The sequence below is a fragment of the Bactrocera dorsalis genome, chromosome 4 (assembly GCF_023373825.1).
Source record: "Bactrocera dorsalis isolate Fly_Bdor chromosome 4, ASM2337382v1, whole genome shotgun sequence".
Taxonomy (NCBI): Eukaryota; Metazoa; Arthropoda; class Insecta; order Diptera; family Tephritidae; genus Bactrocera; species Bactrocera dorsalis.
Window position 1 is genome coordinate 28226544 of NC_064306.1, and position 16477 is coordinate 28243020.

Here is a 16477-nt window from a genome sequence, read left to right on the forward strand (position 1 = left end):
ATTCTATCGAAACTGTGCGTGAATTCATCATAAATCAGCCGAAATAATCATTGAAATTCATGGAAATGAAATTGAACATTTCCAAAACATCGATTTATCGCATTTTGACCGAACATTTGGGCTTACGAAAGGTATATGCACGGTTTGTTCCGCACAAATTGACTGACGACCAAAAATTGCTCAGAATCCAACATTCAAGGACGATTATTTGACCAAAAATAACATTTTAACAATTAACCACTCCCCGTATTCACGTGATATGGCACCGTGCGACTTCTTCCTTCTCGGAAAAATGCATTTGCCCATGAAAGGAAAGCGTTATGGAGACGTAGAGGCCATTGAAAAGCCAACGAGATATGTAAAACACACGTTTGACATGATTTTCAAGCATGCAAAAAGCTGTATTGAAGCAGAAGGAGACTATTTTGAATAAAATAAATTGATTTTTGTCGAAAAACAATTTGTTCTGTTGTTTTTTTAAGTCCTGTTTTCTTTGGAACACACCTTGTACTATAACTCATACACTCACTGACATATTCGGCATAAAGTTTAGTAGAAAAATGAAACTCATTATATACTTGTATAGTTAATATATGGGAGTTGAAGTAATATCCACCCGATTTTATCCACATGTGCAAAATGTTCCCTGGGTTTCATTTAGGTACCTCACATACAATCACCAAATGGAGCAAAGCCAGCCGGATATTCGAAAATACTAATAATAGTGAAAGGTGGCTAGGTCCACTGTTTACAGTAAAACATGATCTCTAATTTTCGTTGCGATAACTCAAATATAGGCCGATACGTCCAGCATAAAGTCACCCGGAAATTCGAAAATCTTTATGTTAGGTATATGGAGGCTCAGGGAAGTCTTGCCGCGATTCAAGCCATTTTTGATACATAGAGATACTATTGCCAGAAAAGGATTATCTCTGAATTTTATTATAAATTAAAACATATAATACAATGACCAATATTTTCGGTCAAAACTCAACAACAGATATTATGTTAAGAAATTATATATTCCACGCTTCCACGTTTGATCCTTGCAAACAAAAAACTGGTGGAAGTGGTTTTTAGCGCCCTGATTTGAGGTGAAGGTTTTCCCATCCAATTTTGCGGAGACCGAAACAAGTAATAGTCCGAAGATGCCAAATATGTTGGGTGTAACAGCATATCCCATTCATTCTGCAGACGACATTGGTGAATCATCAAACTTCTTTTCTATTGATCAATTCTGACCCCTTCTTTTGAGTGGATCACTCAATTTGTCCAGCTGATCACAATATATTTCAGAACTAATCAAAATTTTGTCAGGCAAAAGCACAAAACAAACGTTTTCTTTGAAACCTCGACAAACAGACAACATAACTTTTTTTTTGATGACTTTCGGCTTTTGAAGTGGTTTAAGCTAGTTCATCGTTTGTAGACCGTAATGTCTTGCGCTTTACATTTTTGTGAACAACCCATTTTTCGTCTTCAATAACAATGCGCTTCAAATATGGATTCTTTGACGTTTGATAAGCAAATCACAAACGTTAGTGCGACGAAGCAAATTTCATTCTGTAAGAACACTAAAAATCGTTGGCACAAAACCGTCTTCAGACCGATGGTCTCTTAAACAATGTTGTACAGAATGATCCGTAGAACGATGAATCAAAATGTAATTTGAAATATTCAGACGGAATGAGAAGTGTTCGCTGACCAAAAAATAAGCTGTTAGATCCTACATGCTGCCAAGATATGGTTAAACATGGTGGAGATGCCATTATGGTATGGGGATGTTTACTGGTTTGTTGTTGCACCTCTTTATCGACTCAGTGGTATTATGGATCGATTCATGTACAAGAATATCCTTGAGAACGTGATGCTTTCCCATGCCAATTTCATGGTCGTTTCAATACGACAACGACCTAAAGCACACGTCGAAACTGAGTGATTCATATATACTTAGAATGATAATTGCGTGAATAGGAGATGATAATGCAATTCGTAGAATGAGTCCAAGATGTTTTGTCCGACACTGCATATAATTTAAAATTCGTCTTAAAACTGTTTAATTCTTGGTATTTTTATATTATCTGTTAAATTAAAAAATATTCATTTGCTCCAAAATGTCTACAAGATCTAAGCTTTAGTATATACATACATTCACATGTACATATGTATGCTATACATATCTAAATTCTTAATACCTAATAAAACAAGTAAGGAAGGGCTAAGTTCGGGTGTCACCGAACATTTTATACTCTCGCATGATAAAGTGATAATCGAGATTTCATTATCCGTCATTTACATATTTTTTTATTTTGCTGTAAAATTAATTAGAATTAAATTCTGAGAGATTTACCGATATTTTCGGTGAAAAATTAGGTTAGGTTAGGCACTGAGTTCTTCGTGTTCGATATAAGGGACCTTGAAAAGTTATATATATGTATGTGTAAAGTTTTATTCCGCTATCATCATTTGTTCCTAATGTGTATATTATAAAGAGAAGGCATCAGATGGAATTCAAAATAGCGTTATATTGGAAGAAGGCGTGGTTGTGAACCGATTTCACCCATATTTCGTACATGTCATCAGGGTGTCAAGGAAATATTATATACCGAATTTCATTGAAATCGGTAGAGTAAGTCCTGAGATATGGTTTTTGGTCCATAAGTGGGCGACGCCCCGCCCATTTTCAATTTTTAAAAAAAGCCTGGGTGCAGCTTCCTTCTGCCATTTCTTCCGTAAAATTTAGTGTTTCTGACGTTTTTTGTTAGTCGGTTAACGCACTTTTAGTGATTTTCAACATAACCTTTGTATAAGAGGTGGGCGTGGTTATTATCCGATTTCTTCCATTTTTGAACTGTATATGGAAATGCCTGAAGGAAACGACTCTATAGAGTTTGGTTGACATAGCTATAGTAGTTTCCGAGATATGTACAAAAAACTTATTAGGGGGCGGGGCCACGCCCACTTTTCCAAAAAAATTAGGTCCAAATATGCCCCTCCCTAATGCGATCCTTTGTGCCAAATTTCACTTTAATATCTTTATTTATGGCTTAGTTATGACACTTTATAGGTTTTCGGTTTCCGCCATTTTGTGGGCGTGGCAGTGGGCCGATTTTGCCCATCTTCGAACTTAACCTTCTTATGGAGCCAAGAAATACGTGTTCCAAGTTTCATCATGATATCTCAATTTTTACTCAAGTTACAGCTTGCACGGACGGACGGACGGACGGACAGACAGACATCCGGATTTCAACTCTACTCGTCACCCTGATCACTTTGGTATATATAACCCTATATCTGACTCTTTTAGTTTTAGGACTTACAAACAACCGTTATGTGAACAAAACTATAATACTCTCCTTAGCAACTTTGTTGCGAGAGTATAAATATGCGGATATACTATATTGTAAATAAACTCAATAAATCAACGATACATACATATCGTCACTTGAAATGCAAAATAACGTATCATCAAAAAATTCGAAATCGAGTGTCTTATTGATTATGTTTCACTACTTCAAATTATATACATAATATCACATAGGTCCAACATTTTCAGGTACTGCGCTCAGATATAAACCAGTTTTAACCAATATTAAAAATTTTTTTCACTCATGATCCATTTTATGTCATGTTTCATTCATGCCACTGTAAATTTCTGAAAATGTTTTTACGTTATTTTGCATTTCAGATGACCATATATACATACATATACATACATGTTCGAGTATTTCGAAAACAATGAAAATATTGAAGATCATCAAATGAAATCAAAAACAAAATAGACGCTTAGTAGAATAGCAATATTAAGTTGGAAAAACAAACGCAAATATGACAATTTTAGGAAAAAATATTTTATACGAAGTGATTTCAAAACTGGCTAACGGCAGCTAAGAGCCAAACGTGTACGGCAGGGCCGTGCCTTCGGCGAGGTGGCGGCAAGTGTTGACGCGATGACTCATTGAGAAAAATAAATTATTATTTACGCTGCGTTATCTACACAAACAAATTTGTTGTGTTATTTATTCCGAGTATGCATGCATACTATATTTTCTTATCATTTGCAGCGTAGCAAATTAAACTAATTTTCGAGTTTAATGTACTCCCTTTTACTTATGCATCTACACATGCATACATTTAGTACATATTAGGCAAATTAAGGAAATAGTTATGGTATTGATAATTAAAAGTAATTTTATTGTGGTTTTATTTTATTATGTTTATGGTTTTTCAAAAGAATTTATTAGAATGAAATTTCTGTGTTATTTAAGGGCGAGATTTGTGTATTTTACAATTCATGCATAATTTACTTGCACATAATTCAACAATAAAAGTTCCTTACCACAATGTATTTAAGTATTTTATTGCATGGTACTTGTATACCAGGCCTTTGTGCATAAGTGCTTAATAATATATTTTTCAATCAGTTCATAAATTTGCCTTCATAATTAAATGGATCAATGTATAACATAAATTTCAAGCTCATATGTTTGACCTTCACATTTACCATACGTACATTGTATATTGATGTATTGCTAAATTTGAAAAAAAATATATAAATACAAAAAAAGTGTTTTATACTAATCCTAATGTATGAATTTAATTTATAAAAAGTTGCGGTAGTAGTACTGGGCACTCTTTAGTTCATTTGATTAAGCATTTTTATTTTTATTTTTTGAGATTCGCTTTGAAATCCATTAGAGTCAAAAGTCGCCGTTTCCCGAAAGATGCCAAAAGGCATAGTCGTAATAAAATCTTTATCGTGAAAAAAATTAAAGAAAGTTTACTTACTTTATCTCCTGAAATTAATCAAAGCTTCGCTCAGTATGCTGGAATACGTGTTAGAGATGAAACCGTACGTAAGACGCTTAGAGCTGCTGGCTATAATGGGCGAACTCTACAAATAAATCCACTTATAAGTGAAGAAAGTAAAAAGAAGAGTTTGGAGTTCGCAAAAACGTACGTAAATTATAATAACGAGTTTTGGTCGAAAGTAATTTTTAGTGAAAAAACAAAGTTCAAAAAATTTGAACCAGATTGTGGCTACAAAGTTTGGCGAAAAGTGACTAGAGCAAGGCACCAGGGAATAAAATGGACCACTTCTTGTGTATTTGGTAAGACTATGCAGTAAGCATCTATGGTCCCCACGGTTTGATACACTGGAAGAGATATCGATAGTGAGGCCACAGAGTTTGTTTAAATTCGTGCCCAACGGAGGCTTCCTAAAGGATGACTTCATCTCATGGACCTAGTAATTGAACTCGATCTGGTATCGCAAAGCACCAAAAGTGGTCTATACGTGGCATATTGGCCTATCAAACTAACCTAATCTAACTAAGATATTAAGAAATTTCTCGTGCTAATATTTAATAAATATACTACAAATATTTACATGTAGAGTCAAATAGACTAAATCGATCAAAAATAAAATACAAGCAAATTGCTCCCGCATATAAAGTACACTTTTATATCTTCGTCAAATTGCCTTTGCAACATATGTATATGTAATACCTGATTTAGCTTAGCAGTTATTTAGCTATGCATATCCATTAGTCTGCTTGTCTGTCTTTATGAACGCGAACTAGTCCCTCAGTTTTTGAGATATCGATTTGAAATTTTGCTCACACACTTTTTTACTCAAGAAACAATCCGATATTGGCATCTAGCTACCATACTAACTGAGCGATCAAAATTATGTCCTTGTATGGAACACTTCGATCAGATTTTGTTAGCACGGAAACCGGTGCCTTCCGAAGAAATTGCTCAGATGAGATCACTATAGCATATAGCTGTTATGCAAACTGATCGATCAATTAAAGTTATTGTTAGAAAAACTTGAATCTGTGAAGGGTATTTTAGCTTTGGCGCAGCGAAGTAAACGTTTTTATTATTATTTTTTCATTTACTTATTACAATGTACAGCACTCGGCAGTTCCTATAATTGGACAAGTGAACTTTCCAACGACCGAACACGGGCAATATTTTGATAGTATTTCGCTCAATTTTTCTCCGATAACCGATGATACGAGTATCTTGCGACTTCTGTTTTTTTTTTGGTGATTCTAAGCATACATTTTAAACACACGTTTTTGCCAGGCCCCCGTATTTGGTCAGCTCCTATAGACCTACAAAACCTTCACAACGATGGTTGTCCGGTAAGAGGAATTTCACTGTGTATTCGAAGATATAGCAAATATTTTGTTTGTTTGTCTTTCGAAGCTCCGATTTGATCCCATTCAGCACATACTCGTATCATATCGTAAAGTTTGACCAGAAAGTGTTATACATTATTGAAATAAGAGGAAAAGTTTGTCGTGTAGTGCTATCTATTATTTTTTTGTTTTTTAAATATCTCCAATTTCCACATACATATGTACTATATCATTACGTTTTCTTGAAATTCAATAAGTGTACTTTGGTCTTAATACACTGTCATACAACATATGCAGAGCAAGTGATATTACAAATACTTTATAACATATAATAGTATATTCGTAATTGCGTATCACTTGTGTATCAAGCATGATTCATCAAAATAATAAATAAAGCACCTGGTAGAATTTGTATTTATAAGAGAGAAATATATATAATACTGATATTTGCTGCGTTGTATGCATTACTTTACGTAGTGGGAATATATTTATAAGTTTCTGGCAACAAAGAAATATAAATTTTAATACTATTTAACATCTTCTTATATCTCTATAACGAAAAAATCTGCCTCGCATAGCCACAGCAGACTTATCATAACTTAAACTATGTGTAAATATATATTATGTATATGGCGCAGTAGCTTTACAAACACATTTTCCACTCGAGTTACTAATTTACAATAATTTTCTTTCTTCTTTTCATCTCCAGACACCGCTGAATGAGATTTTCGGTCCGATTTATCGCATACCAAATAACACGAAATCAATTGAAATTAAATTAGCACCAAATACACATTTCCGCTTGGAAAAGGATCTATTTGACAATAATATAGTCTTGAACAGTTTCACAATTGTCGGTACTCATAGTAGCGGTGAACAAGTGGAGATCACAACAGGCGCTTTCCCTGGTAATGCCAGCATTATGGGGCCATATCCAGATATTGTGATGCAAAATGTCTTTTCGGTGGTCGTGCGAGAGGGCGCTTTTTCAGGTAACTATTATTATTTTTATTGTTATTTTATTATTGGAATTGTACTATAACCTTTATTTATTGTAGGCAGTAAAAAATTCACAGTGCGCAACAGTAACGATTTAATTTTGTATTCAAATGCTTTCAAGAAAGCCGAAATTAATGGCAAATTTTTTGGGATAGCTGATTTGCGTATCGAGGAGAAGGCGTTCAACTCAGCCGATGCGAAGGTGAGTGTGTTTAAAAAGGTGAAACTTTATTTGTAATTCTTCGAATCGTGAAACAACCGAGTACATAATATGGGATGATATGGAGTGCAACAATATTGTTAATAGGCTCTTACAAGAGGGTTAGAAAAATAATATTTCAAGACAGACGGTCTTAACAATCCTCGTTGGTTTATATCTAGTCACGGTCCATCAAAATCCCTAAAACCTATTTGGAGCACACTTCTTTAACAACAAAAACTCCATTTTTTCTTTATGAACTTGAGAAATGTACTTGTAATTCGATCAAATTGACTAGGACTAAATTGGTTTAAGCATTGGCTCCTTAACTCGTTCTACCCGGCGCATTTTATATATGCTTCTATACATTGTATGTACAAGATTGCCAAGTTGTTTGCATAACGGCACTTTTCTAATTGTTTAGCTTTAGAAAGTACTATAACAAATAAATTTTATTTATGTTGAAAACGCCTACAGCAAATATAAATTTATAATTCCCCAATCTATTTTATATCCACGGTCCACGACGCCAGATAAATGAATTTGCTTGGGAACCACCGGTGGTCCACGCCGCCAGATAAGCGCAGTTCTCATAGACCACCAGTGTAGTGCAATACGTAAAAATTAAGTTTTTTAGTCCGGGTCAAATTTGATCATATGTTATATTGCAGTTCAAATGAAATCAAAGGATATTATTTCATATTCAAAAGTACACTAACAAGTTTTAGTCGGCCATAAGAGACATAATTATACTATTACTGTAGAAAGTTTGAAGAAAAATCTAAAACTTATCGATCCAAACGGGATTAGATCTCCGAAAGTACAGCCCTTTGAGGGATAAAATCCGGGTTAATTCCGGTAACGTAGAACCGGCCTAAACAACTTCGACGACATAAAACAATACGCCGACCAGACTTCGGACGGAACAAACTTCAAACATGTACTGACCGCCATTCACAGTGAAGCCATTAACACCTTCACCGACTCTCTCTCAGTGATTGGAGTCAAACACCCACCCATTGCAAACGACGACCTCGAGTTGTCGCGAGAATCGAGAGTGACCCTTGCGCAGCTTTGTTCTGCAGACTGTAGCTGGCTAAACAGAAAACTTGTATGGCAACAAAAAGTTTGTTAGCATCGAACGATAGCGATCGCCATTCACCGTAACCGTCCAACAGCATCTTTGAAAAAATACGGTCCAATGATTCCAGCGGCGAAACACATTTCGAACCGAACACTGATTGGTAATAAAATTCAATGACGTTAGTAAGTCTATTCATGATGAAATGTCAAACATGAATAACCTCAAAAAAATCACCCGGTATAAGAGTGTTGTTCAACCAACCGTGAGTTTGAGAAACCCTAAATTTATTGCCTTGACTTCGTAGAAATTTTCGAAATCTTTAGAGAAGATTAATTGAACACAGTGTTAAACCACACAATTGACCTTAATCATACATGGTTTGGCAGCATACTTTAGTTTTGCAACACTGATTTTTCGAAATTGTAACTTTGTACCTAATAATAATTACAAATTCAAATTTCAGTTATACATCGAGAATTCTCATATCGACAATATCTATCGTTTCGAAGCCTCAATGCGTGAGATCAAATTCAACAATTGCACCATTAACACCATCAATAGTGGCTCTTTCGATGTCAACAGCATCTTCAATATTATATTCGAAAATAGCGCCATTGGCATAATCAAATCACGCTCGATTACGGAAAAGGTGAGTAAACTAAATTCGCACTATAAGACGGCATAAAACTTTTTACAACTTCAACTCAAACCATTATAGCTGCTCAGCAAGCATGTGTCCTTCACTGGTGGCGTTATTGGCTACATCGAGGGCGAAGCCATACATGGCAGTGGCATCGGCGAGCTGATTTTACGAAACAACAGGTACGTAACGGGAAAATACAATACAATTTTAAAATTGCACTAATACACTTATCACAAAACAGTATTGACACCATCAACGAGAATGCCATCTATGTAAACACCATCAATGCCACCATCAAAGACAATCACATCAAACATCTCGGTCAGCACTGGTTGCGTATCAAGGAATGGTCGAATATTGTGATTGTGAAAAATAGTTTTGGTGACTTCGGCGGCATTATAGTGGAGGAAACGAAAGAACCCCTCGATTGCCGCTTCGAAAGTAACTCCGTAACCAAACCGAAGCCGGGCAGTTTGAATATAGGAAATCGTCATTGCATATTGCGTGAGATCATTGTCGATCTGCCGTGTCGCTGCAATCTCGAGTGGCTGGACACGTATTCTGAACGCGATTTACGTTCAGAAATCTATTGCACGATCGATCGGAAATTGGGTGTATGCTTCAACGCGACCACCTTCAATATGCAGCGGTACGAGCATGAAGTGTGTGACGAAAAGAAGACAACTTTAGATTGTGGCGCCAATCGTAATCTGAAGAAGGTGAATGGTGAATTCTTTACAATCGAAGAACTCGAGCAACAGGCCACACAATTCGTGCATATCATCTATCTCGGCACTGCCATTATATTGGCGGTAGTGCTACTCATTATACTAGTGCTGATATTGCGTTGCTTGTGTCAACAGCGTAAGAGCAGTCGTGGTGCTAGCGCGTCACATCAGCATCGACATGAATTCACGCAAGGCGAACGTGATATTATCGTGCGCGCCCAAGATATAATAGAGAAGCGACATCCACAGATACAGCCACAAATCAAACGTTTGTGCGACGAACTTTTGCAAACAAATCGCAGCGAGAAGCAATGCATTAAAACTATCACGAAAATCGAAAATCTACTAAATGAAGTTGAACGTTGTCAGGATCTCAATGCCTTCTGCAGAGTCTTGGTCCAACATCTGCAGCCGCAATCGCAACCGCTGCAACTGACAACGAACGCCATCTGCAGGACGGAGAGCTTTACGCGTGTGCAACGTGAAAATTACCCTGGACCACACTATGCTGGCTGCATTGACACTGCGCACATAATAGCTAGCCGAGAGGCGGTGTGTTTGGAGCGCGAGCGTGAACGTGAACGCGAACGTGAAAGAGAACGTGAACGCATCAATGGCGTAGACAATGGACGCAACGCCGAACCGCTTAATATGCCCAATGAACCGTTCTACGAGGAGTTGGGTCAACCATTGCTGCCTGATTATGCATCGCCAGCGGATGGTCGTGTCTATGCGACACCACATGATCTAGCGTTGGGCATAAATGCCGAGCTGGAGTATGCGGAACCCATCAATAATCGAGGTAAATTATTGTACTAGCAAACAACAAATAAGAAAAAACAACAACTGGCACGCACATTACACAAAAGAAGAACAAGTACTGCACCATTGTGTGTCTCCAGCACCAAAAGTGATATGGTTCAATTAGTTGACCTTTGCCTGATATCTTTTTCATTACATTGTAGGCTGTGAATTTATTACATTTTGAATAATCTGTAATATATTAAAATGAGTGTTGGAATTCGGCGGTGAAAGCTCAAGCTTTAATAGTGTGTGCAGATGAAAGTTTTATTAAGTGCCTATGTCTTCGAATAAAAAAAGCTCGAATTTAAGCTTTTGTATCTCAGAAAGTGAAAGTAAAAGCAAAAAACTCGAATATAAGCTTTTGAGTATCAGTAAGTGAAGCTTAAGCTTTTTATGCAAGACAAATTTTCAGGCCTGTAACTTTTACATACTCGAAATGAATATAAACCTCTTTTTTATAATAATTACGAAGTTTTTAATGATCCTCTAACAGATATTTTGCCACTTATATGAAAGCTTAAACTCACGTTTTTGAATTTGTGTTCAAATGAAGCTTTCATCAGGTCTAAATATTTATGTACAAGTGCCTATTTGGGTGAAAGCTTTTTATATTTCTGTGAGTTTTAAGTGAACAGTACAGAACAGAAGTTACTAACTCCTTAAAAGGTACCTTCTTACATGCATTTTGAAATATTTGATAAATATCCAGTTTCTTTTAATTTTTTCATTTTTGATAGTTGTCTTGTACTTAATCGATTAAGGCATTATATACGCCGATTTCACTTTAATTCCTCTATTCTTTAACAACATTATCTAGTGATATACGATTTCGAATAAAAATATTTATTTATCGCCAGCAACGAAAGCTGTTAAGTGCAAAATTGCACTCGAAAAGCTTATGCCACGTTTGCACGCCAGAATTTGAGGTGTGTGTAAATATAGTATAATATATTTGTTGAGCAGCTCAAGTATTGTTGTAGTATTTGTATAGTGAACTCATTAATTTCCATTTAAGTTATTTTTAATAATATTTTTTGTTGTTTAGTTATGGTTTTTGTAAATAAAAATAATTTATATGTGTATTTGAATAATTTCGAACAGTTTTGTTTAAAAGTGTGCATTTATTAAATATTATTTACGAATTTTCTTTATGTGCATTCTGTTTTGTGTTGAGATCCACAAATTATAACGGTCAAATATGATTAATTTAAATTGAAGACATAAATAAAAAAAGCTGTAAATTAATTTATGGTTAAGTTTAAAATAAAATTGCGTGTTTTTTATTTGAAAGTGAGTTTATGCTTAAGAGTTTCTTACTGATTTTTAATTTTTTAGTTTATAATATTTTTATGTTTATTTTTGTTTTGTTTTATTTTTAATTTTTTCCCCCTAATATTTTTTTGTTTATTTATTGGCGCACCAGTTTACTGTTTAATATATATTAGAGAAAATTGCTGATAAAACAACAAAATTAATTAAAAATAAAGATAAATTTATTAAATTAAAAATATAAATATTTGCAAACAAACGATATTTTTTAGTTTTTGAAAAACAATTGTACTCGTATGTATGTATATTATTTTAAAAAGTTTTAATATTTAAAATTGAAAAATACATTAAATAAAAACATTTCAATTTTTTAATCTCAAAAAAAAAAAATGAAACCAAATCATATTATATTTTAATTAAAAAAAATGTATGTTTTAAAATAAAAAAATTGCGCAATAAAATTTTTAAAAAATCTATTTTTAAGTTTTTCACAAATAATCGAATTGGATTAACTTATAATTACATTTAAATACAAATATTGCGCAATAATTTTTATTGAAAAATCACCTCTTTAGTTTTTCATAAATAATCGAATTAAATTAACTTATAATTAAATTTAAATAAAAATATTGCGCAATAATTTTTATTGAAAAATCACTTTTTTAGTTTTTCATAAATAATCGAATTAAATTAACTTATAATTGCATTTAAATAAAAATATTGCGCAATAATTTTTATTGAAAAATCACTCTTTTAATTTAACTTTAAATTATTATATAAAATTTATTTAATTTTAATTTTTTAAACTAAAAATTTTGCAAAAAATTATTAAAAAATTGCGCAATAATATTTATCGAAAAATCACTTTCTTAATTTCTCACAAATAATCGAATTGAATTATCTTATAAAAATATTTAAATAAAAAATTACGCAATAATATTTATAAAAAATTACTTTTTCACAAATAATCGAGTTGAATTAATTTATAATAATATTTAAAAAAAAATCGCAATAATATTTATCGAAAAATCACTTTTTTAAATATTCACAAAATTATTTATTAAAAATCACTTTTTTTAGTCTTCACAAATAATGGAATTGAAATAACTTATAATAATATTTAAATAAAAATATTGCGCAATAATATTAAAAAACAAAATCAATTTTTTCTTTATCGTTAAATTATTAATTAATATTTTATTTTATAATATATTAAATTGTGGTTAATAATGTGGTTTTATATAAAAAGGCATTGAATATTTAATAATATGTCTTCTCCCTAAAGCAATAGTCAATTGCACACATTAAAATAATAAAAATTACGTTTAATTTAAGCACTTTTATAGTCGTTCCCATTCTAAGTTAGCACTTTCGGGCTATGCGTGGATAAATTGGCAGCTAAAATCACACAGCAAAAACAAAAGAAAACCTTTGCACATCAGGTACTCAAAACAAAAACACGTTTCCCTACGCATTGTATTTGTAGTTGTAGCAACTAGTTACTAATAGTTTCGTAGTAAGTTTTAAAAAAAATCTGTTATACTAGCGTTATATGTACTAAGTTGGTGTCGGCACTTCTTTTTTTGTGGACCTCTCTTCTGACTCCTCTACATCGGTGATTATAGTTAACAAACACCAGAAACACTTTTCAAACACAACAATACTAAAAATTTTTTGATTGCTTTGAAATTAATTTAAACACAAATTTTGCAATAATTAAATATTTATCTCTCACTTTCTCTCTCATACAGCCGACTATGCACACCGCTTGCCACCGTATGCAGTGCCGATGCCCAACAGACTGCCCACACAACCGTCCATGAGAGCGCCCACAGCAGCGCCGCGCACCCATCTGCCGCCCAGTAATATTAATAATAATAATAATAGCAACGACAACAATAACATCTCACACCCGCTATACCAAGTTAGCAAACTACCTACATACGGCGCTGATAATCGACCAGCTTTGCCACCATCGAATGTCAAACGCAAGGCGCACGATCTCGAAAATAGACTCAACTTACAACTGCCCAACGCGGCTGATCATCCGCCCAATAAACATTTAGTCGCACCGCCAGTTTACACCGCACCCGATATTGCGCACAAACGACCGATGCCGACACCGGCCTCGACGTTCGCACGTCTGGCTACGCCCGAAGTGGATGAGACGGAGATGGACATGCGTGGCGCTAGAGCTTTGCCACCCGATACGGGCTCGGATCATTCGGGTGGCAGCAATGAGACTGTACTGATCGATGATGTTATAGTGTATGCGGATGCTTGAGCGGTATATGTGTAAATAACGTAATGCGTTTCTCCTAAGACTATGCGATAAAAGTGAGAGCAAAATATAAGAAATATTTTCGTCCAAACTCACTTTAAGCTGCTGACCTAATGCAAACTTTCAAGCGTGATATTATATCCTGACAGTGGGTGTACTAATTATGATGTCCTATAAGTGCTTTGGAAAAAATATCCATTTAAACTTTGCGCGGGCATTAATACACGTGATGTTATTGGCAAGATTAGTCTTAGAAGGTAGAGAACAGCAAGGGTGTTGACCACTTCTTCATTTAACTATATATTATTTGTATATATGCGCTAAGAAAATTATCACAAAATATTTGTAAAATAGAAATTTAAGCAGACGAAATTTAATTTAAGGAAGATGAAATATTGCTTGTGCGCCTAAAAGTATACAACGTTAATATTTCAAACTATAATGTTTCAAAGCAAATATTCATTAAATTTATATTTAAAATTGCTAAAAATATATATTTTTATAAAATATTCGTGAGCACTTCGTATTTATTTTTATAAAAAAAACTGTTCAAACTCCAGAAAAGCTACAGACTTTTTTGCTCATTTTTCTATGCACTAACTTTGACACATTTTTTTTCACAAAATAACGCAGACTTTTCAAAAAAAGGTACTTAATCACGTTATAGATATTGTAGTTTTACTAAAAATCTTTTTCTAAAAGAAAAGAAAAAAAGATATTGTTTTTATATGTGTCTAAATAATATCATAACATCACACAATATATATAATAAGAAAATAGAGATGGAAACGAAACATCACTTAAAATCTTTACAACACGATTTCACAGAGCAAGTAGAGCACTTACTACTATTCCGACACTTAAGTTAATTGCCATGTAGTGAATATAAAATCTTCACATATTTTGACTGAATTTCCAAAATATAGATTTTCTGAACAAGTGGAACACTCACTGAGTATATTTATTTACACTCAATTATTTAGATCTTTCTGCACAAGTGAAACCCTCATTGATTTTACTTATTTACACTCAATAATTTCTAATTTTCTGAACAAGTGGAACACTACGTATCAATGCATGTATTACCTTTCTGATAAATATAGCACTATTTTTTATAAAAAAAAGAACCTTTATATAAAAAATATATATATAATTTGATATATATATTAGCATACAAAAAAAGGACATTCTAAATGTTGGCATTTTCAAACGCGCATACACCTATGGCTTGTGATTAATTAATAATAATTTATATAACATTTAAAATATTAAGTAAAGTAAGACGAAAGCATCATAAATGTGTATGTCTATATAAATTATATATAAGAAATACCTAACAACCAAACTATTTTTGCTTTATAGACCATAAGTAACATAACAGTAAAGATATATTTGTATACTACGATCATACAACTGCAAAATTTAGCATTTAAAATTGTAAATCTAAAAAGAAAATTTGTTATATAAAATAAAACGACGAACAACGAGGCTTACGCCACTGTATATATGTATTTAGTTTGTATTAATAATTGAAAGGTCTTTAAACTGATGTAAAGAAATCTATTATATATTTGTAGGTATGCATAATAACAAATATTTATTGCGAATGTTAAAAATGTTTTAACAAAAATAAATAAAACTCGAAAAATCGAAATGATAAAAATGTGTGTTATTCTTCAATGTAGTACTAGGTTGCTACTTAAAGAAAAAAAATAGAAATATTGGTAGTCGAAAAAGTATTTTCGTATTTTGTCAATAGATGTCGTTGCAGTCGTATATCTCCAGTGCTATCAATCACATTGTGTCATACACTATGTATACTATTGGAAAGGTGAAATTTTAAGTTTTATTTAACAAAAAAAATTAAATTCAGGGAAGTTGAAAAAAAGTTACAGCTGTTCAAAAATGAGTGAAAATAATGAAGAAATAATGGTATATTTTCACATTTTTGTGTAAAAAAGGGAAGAATGCCACGCAAACCATCAATGAAATTTGTGAAGTTTACAGAGACGATGCTATGTCAGTTCGTGTAGCACAAGAATGGTTCGTTCGCTTCCGTACTGGAAATTTCGATTTACACTGGTGAAAGTTTTACACAGATGGAATAATGTCTCTAGCGGAAAAATGGCAAGAGAAATCGACCAAAATGGTACATAATAATAAATAAACAAATAAATTGATGTTTGATTAGGAATACGAGAAGACTTTTTCGACGGTGCAACATCTATCTATTTTTATCTGAGGTATACTTAAATTTTCTTGGTTTATTTTTCCGAATTTAAATAATTTACAAAAATTTATATAAAAATTATGATTTTGAA

At 33.2% G+C, this 16477-nt stretch overlaps 2 protein-coding genes across 6 annotated transcripts in view; one reads left to right on the forward strand and one right to left on the reverse strand.

Moving 5' to 3' along the window:
• Window positions 1-15691, forward strand: part of LOC105224998 (uncharacterized) — a 52858-nt gene extending 37167 nt beyond the window's left edge. For 3 of the 4 annotated variants that reach the window (XM_019989772.3, XM_049456569.1, XM_049456570.1), the window contains 6 exons: window positions 6859-7141; window positions 7208-7350; window positions 8895-9080; window positions 9150-9253; window positions 9316-10604; window positions 13627-15691. In XM_019989772.3, coding sequence (XP_019845331.2) covers window positions 6859-7141; window positions 7208-7350; window positions 8895-9080; window positions 9150-9253; window positions 9316-10604; window positions 13627-14159 — 2538 coding nt within the window. In that variant the 3' untranslated portion in view covers window positions 14160-15691. Of the gene's footprint in view, window positions 1-6858; window positions 7142-7207; window positions 7351-8894; window positions 9081-9149; window positions 9254-9315; window positions 10605-13210; window positions 13318-13626 lie in introns of those variants that run through there. The other variant, XM_049456571.1, reaches the window with a different exon arrangement.
• LOC105225017 (E3 ubiquitin-protein ligase highwire) overlaps window positions 1-16477 on the reverse strand; it is a 161568-nt gene that overhangs the window by 90036 nt on the left and 55055 nt on the right. The window lies entirely within an intron of this gene.